A 6,002-nucleotide genomic window follows, 5' to 3' on the forward strand; every position below is an offset into this window, starting at 1 on the left:
ATTTCAGTTTAAAAATAATTATTATTCGATTTCTGGACAATAACCATATTGTTTAAAAATGATCGAGTCTGCCTCGATAGCAACCATATCATCTATGCTTGCAATTATTTTAACAGTGTTCTACTTTTGACAACTAATCAAGACTAAAGATCTGCGGCCTAAGTTAAATAACTTATGGGTTATACTGAGGAAGAAAAACGCCAAATAATAAAATTATTAAAGAGAATATCGACAAATCTATCCGATTAGAAAAGTTCCTTCTTGAGACAAGTACCACTAGGGATATTTTAAAGAATAAAAATAATAAGCATCAACTACAGACTACAGAAAACATAACTATACTATGTAAGTACATTGTGTCTTACCCCAAGGCTCACTCGCAACTGGCTAGGACAAATTGCACAGTGAATTCGACTGAATTCAGTTTATAATCAGTTTTATTCCCATCATCAGGTGAAAACCCTACCTATTTTGCTAAACAATGAATTTTGTTTTGCACGTTGTCATTCATAAATTTGATTTGAAAGACGTCAACTTTTACCTTACCCGATGGCTGTAATAAATAAGAGGCAATAATGGCAACAAAATATTGAAAAATATACTCACAGGTTAATTGAAAATATTCTTTTGAATGCGGGTTGCGGCACGCTTCGATAAAACTAACCTACATTTTTTTGGAAACAATAATTGATCGTATGCGTAGGAGTTCATGTGTCCTGTGCGGATTTAGCACGCGATGTACGTCCTGTATCTTTAAAATAACTACCCCTTTGCTAATTCGGATTATGCCTATCTAGTATCGACTGTCAAATTACAAAGTCCGCCTATTTCGATATAAAAATCACGTCGTCCTTTTCTATTTGACATTCGACCGTCTGCTACATCCAGATCCCTCACGAAACGGGACCGATCGCCGTTCGGAATTTTCGATCATATGAACATTCGACCATTTGTGGTGTTCCCTATAGGAAAAATGCTAGTGACGGTTCGCGATGTGACGTTTATTCGAGGGCCGATAACCGGACCCGCGATACACGAAGAATATTAGGCGTTACCGGATAATTATTTATAGAATTCTACTGAAGAGGATCGCAATCGGCCGACTACATCCATTGCGACTCGGCAGAGTTTGTAGTCGCTGCGCGTACCGACGCGACGACGTCGACATCCCGTCTCGTCCGCTAAAAACTTACACGGAATAAATTATCAGGCGGGTCATAAAAGTTATTCTCTCCCCCCCTTCCCCCCGCAGCCCCTAACCGTTGTGCTTTTTCTTCTCGAACCAGCTGCGAATGTACGAGACAGCTATAGAACTGATCCAAAATTATTGCATTTTTCAACTCTTATTTCTATTAAAGTGTTAAGCTAGTCGAAAAAATTATAGAAAGTTATATGTGTATGTGTATCAGAAAATAATAATCGTAACTTGTACCCTTTAAACCGAAACTGCACAGAATTTATATCATAAATCAAAAACCAGGCTAATATGCCTGAATATGTGAATTATAAAAAAAGTACGTTGTACCGTTTAAAGAAAGACATGGTGCTGCTAAATATAGCAACAGAAGCGAACAAGAAAAATAGTAACAGCAATAGCAATAGAAGAAGCAATGAAGTTGATTTTGAGCTAATTTGTACCATCAATCTAGCTAGTTTAATATTAAGCTAGAAGAAAACACATGGACAGAAAAGCAAACACACAGAAAGATATACCATGTATTGTTTAAAAAAGGACACGGGTTTGTTAAATAACGCAATATTCTAAAATTCAAAGACAAATAAATAGCTGATTTAGTGCTAATTTGTATCACCAAAAAACTCCAACGCAGAAGAAAAAAAATAGAAATAGATACGCCTGAAGATCTACTAATCTACTAATGAAAAATGCACAAAAGTTCACCCTTATCTTTTTGCTTCACATTTTAGAAGAAAACGTTTAATATACAGATTCTACGTAATACGCAATAAAAGGCGTAAAATCTGGAAAATATTAAAAACTCTGTCTTGATCCTCAATAAAGTTTTTTGAAGGCACCCTGAATCGTTGTCAGTAACAAAAAAAAACGTAATAAATATAAGACTATTCTCCATTTTACTGATATTTCTTACTAAAAACGTCTAATTCTTCAACTTGGTTTAGAGTGTATAATATATTATATTATATATTATTCTATATTAGTATATATTAGTATATTAAATTTTTTTTTTTAACTTTTAATGCATAAATTGAGAGTTTATTTTTGATTTCCACCATAAACAACCATAAGGAAACACTTTTTCTTCTGTCAAAATTGCTTGATTAAGACGCCGAAACTCTTATCGTAATAATCAAACAAAAAATGGAAATTTTAGTTATTATATATTTAGTATAGTTAATTATTTAAATGTATATTATATTTGTATATCATTATTTAAAAAAATATATATTTTAAACCTATTTTTTCGAAATTAAGTAAAGTGTCTCTTGTATAGTAATAACTGTTTAGATGTATCTCATTTTTAGTTGATTTGGTTGATTGATTGAATTTTGAGCTTAATTTTCAAAACAACTTTACGACAAATACCAATCAACGTTTCCGCTACGTTTCGATAGATGCGGCAACACTGCGATCCCATAAACAATTGTCAAACGTCAAAATTCAAGCCGTGCGGTAAAATTTTCGAAAACATCGGTAATATTCCGGAAATGTCCGAAGAATTATATATCGATCTATAATTGGGTATTTTACAGAAGGGAGTAGAAGTTATGTGAAGATTATTTCCAAGAAAAAGATTTTACCGACTCACTTAAAACTAGACCGATCAAATTTTCACTCCCTTTTAAGACCGGACCAAAAAAGCGTCCCAATGAGTCAGGCAAGTTGCTTTTAAATTCTGAAGAGAGCCATTTTTATTAAAATTTTAATAACTTTGCCAATAGATCTAGCGTAAATTGTGAACAAGAAGACATGACCTGCAAGACTACATACTTTAGAAGACAATAAATTGAAATTGAACTCTTTACAATTAATCTAAATAAAAATGAAATACTTAATAATAAAAAAATATTATTATGATCTACATAGTTTTCAACACTAATAAAAAAAGTTGTTTTTTTTTTTAGGATTTTTGTTTTTGGTTCAATTTTAACAACTGTTATTTTGTTGTATTTGGTTGTTTTTGTTATGTATTTGATTATTTGATTATTTTTTTCCCTAAATCATTAGAAATAATATTTGCGTTTTATCTTTAAAATTTTCTGTTTACTCTCTCTACTTAACTGGTTCTTTTTGTTTGACGATTTTCACTTTGTTAGTTTTAGGCAACTGTTACTTGGTTATTTTATTATCCTTTTTACCTTAAAGCGTTGAAAATAATGTTTTGTTTTATTTTTAAAACTTTTTTTTTTCAAGACTGATTGTTTATTGCCTTAAAACGCATTATTTTTTCTGTTTATTTTACTTAGAACTAGTATTAAGTCGTTTCAGCGATAGGTAGTCGAGTAACCATGTATTTTTCGACTATCTTTTTTTTATCAACATTTTGTGATAGAAATAAAAATAAAACCTCTTTTTAAATTAAAACAACCATTCAACTAGTTTACTTGTGCTAAACATTTAGATCTAAAAAGTAAAAGTGAAATACTTGATCTATCTATATGTATAACAATAAGAAATTTTCAACACAAATTACAAAAAAAGTTGTGATACGAACAAGTAACAGAAATTTATCGTAAAAAAACACTTTATCGACAGTATAAGTAATGATATTGTTAAAAAGTTTGTTCTTTTTTTTGAGGACTTTTATTTTTGTTTCAATTTTGGCAACTGTTATTCATGTAAATATTTTGTTAAGCATTTTTTTTATCAGTTTTAGACAACTGTTGCCTTTTTACCTTAAAGCGTTCAAAATAGTATTTTTGTTTTATTTTCTAAAAATATTTTTTCACTAAGAATGATTGTTTATTGCCTTAAAACGCATTACTTTTTTTCTGTTTATTTTACTTAGAATTAGTATTAAGTCGTGAAACCTTTCTTTCTTTTTAGCAACATTCTTTGATATAAATAAAAATAAAACCTGAGGCGGTTTGTAAAAATATTATTGGGCAATACTAGGCGTACACTAAAATTCCAGAAAGCCCGCGCTTTATTCAAAAAGGCGGTAGTAACAAATCGAAGACTAACACACACGTAGGTAACGACTGCCTTTTTGTTTCTTTCTCTATGACATTCACAAAAATTGACACCCCGTATAATTTGATGCGAACGAATTTAAAAAAAAAGGGTTTGACGGTACATCTAAATCCGTGCGCAGTGCAAACAAAACCCAATCTTATTGTAAAAATAGCTTCCGAGAGCTGAATTTCGAAAACTGCCCACTATCGCGTCTACCATGAAAATTGGCAACCGTTCAAAAGCCATTTACAAATTTTCGGTCGAAAATAAATCCGGACTCGTACACACGGGTCCCCGTTGACACCGCAGTTAATTTTGCAAAAACGGACGCTCAACAAGTATTCGATATTTCCAAAAAAATCGAAAATTTAGAAAACAACACGCCTACTAAAGATCGCCGCCAGTATCATCTTTCTTATCGCTAAATATTAGGCAGATAAGGGCTTTGTAATCGAATTTTTTTTTATTGTAGTATTAAGTAAATTCCATTATGCCAGCCAGCCAGATGGAAACTTGACTAAAAATTTATTTTTTGAATATGAGACTTACACAATACTATACACAAAAAAACTATATATAGCGTGTGCGGCTGAATAAAAATTTCAAAGAGACTAAATATCCAATTTTCCAAAAATCCACATATTTAAAAGATTTTGCCAAAATATTAACAATAACCTAAAGCCTAAATAGAACCCACAAAAGACAAAATAAAATATGGAGTAAATTTTTCTTTTAAAAAACAAGACAACTAAAAGTAAAGGACTAAACAGAGTCATATTTATGATATCAATAGTTTTTTTGTCATATCATGAAATGAGCAGTTCTACTAGTTTATCATTAAATTACCCCACTTTCAGGCTTTTCGACCAATCTGGATCCCATATGAGAATAAACGAAACAGCATTCCTACCTTAATACTTTGTGGTAAAACTATAAAGGCGCCCCCGCCCGCACTCTCCACAATGATCGCTATAAACTTTGGGTTCACGGCACAAAATGTAGAATCCCACGAACTTTTTGATACCCGAATGTTGTCGTAGCATTGCTCCCTTTTGAGTGCTTGGCCGTAAACGTGTCGAAACTTGGAACTTCTTACAACGCGGAAGGACATCTGAAAAATTCAAAAAACATACATCAATGATGAAAACGGTGGAAACAAATTTAAATAGCTATATGTGCGCCAAAAACACTATGAAAAATATCAAATTACAATTAACTGCTCTACAACTCATTTGATCGGATTTTTTAGGCGTAATATTGTTAAAAGCTTTTTCTGCCAAGTGACGCAAAAAATGTGTGAACATCCGCGCTTTCGGCCTAAAAACGATTCAAATACAAACAATAAAAGCGAAAACATAACCTATAAAAATATTGTTTTTGAATCATCCCACCGATACGAACCTTTTTACTTTGGAGTTAAATTCCTTTAAATAGTTCCGGTTACTAATATTTACATTAACGACTAATATTAATTTTAATTAAATCTCACAAGCGCTTCATATCTACTTCACGATATTACACTTCGACTTGGGAGAAAAACCATATTTGGTTATGCGAACATTTTTGAAACGTCAAACATGACGGTGGCGCCATCTATTGGAGGTTTCTGCATTTTACTTTTAGAGCCATCCGTAAGAATCGTATATTACAAAAATGTTACCAAAAAATTATCTCCATTTCAGTGTTCATCAACGCTAGATGATTTGTTCACAAAAAATTTACACGACGTTTATTTCATAGAACGAAATGGAAGACATCTATCGGTGCTTCCGGAAAATGCTAATGGTTGCAACTAGAAATTTTCATGGACTGTATGGTTTGGTGGTAATAAAAATGCAGGCAACGGTCT

General features: G+C 31.9%; 1 protein-coding gene across 2 annotated transcripts in view; it reads right to left on the minus strand.

The window, feature by feature from the left end:
- LOC132706151 (coronin-6) overlaps positions 1 to 6,002 on the minus strand; it is a 32,190-nt gene that overhangs the window by 22,452 nt on the left and 3,736 nt on the right. Inside the window, exons 1-2 of one of the 2 annotated variants that reach the window (XM_060677318.1) lie at positions 5,555 to 5,705; positions 5,064 to 5,264 (exon numbers count right to left, since the gene is read on the minus strand). In XM_060677318.1, coding sequence (XP_060533301.1) covers positions 5,064 to 5,264 — 201 coding nt within the window. In that variant the 5' untranslated portion in view covers positions 5,555 to 5,705. Of the gene's footprint in view, positions 1 to 5,063; positions 5,265 to 5,554; positions 5,706 to 6,002 lie in introns of those variants that run through there. The other variant, XM_060677317.1, reaches the window with a different exon arrangement.

This window comes from Cylas formicarius, unplaced genomic scaffold (genome assembly GCF_029955315.1).
Source record: "Cylas formicarius isolate icCylForm1 unplaced genomic scaffold, icCylForm1.1 PGA_scaffold_8__14_contigs__length_24414737, whole genome shotgun sequence".
NCBI classification, from domain to species: domain Eukaryota; kingdom Metazoa; phylum Arthropoda; class Insecta; order Coleoptera; family Brentidae; genus Cylas; species Cylas formicarius.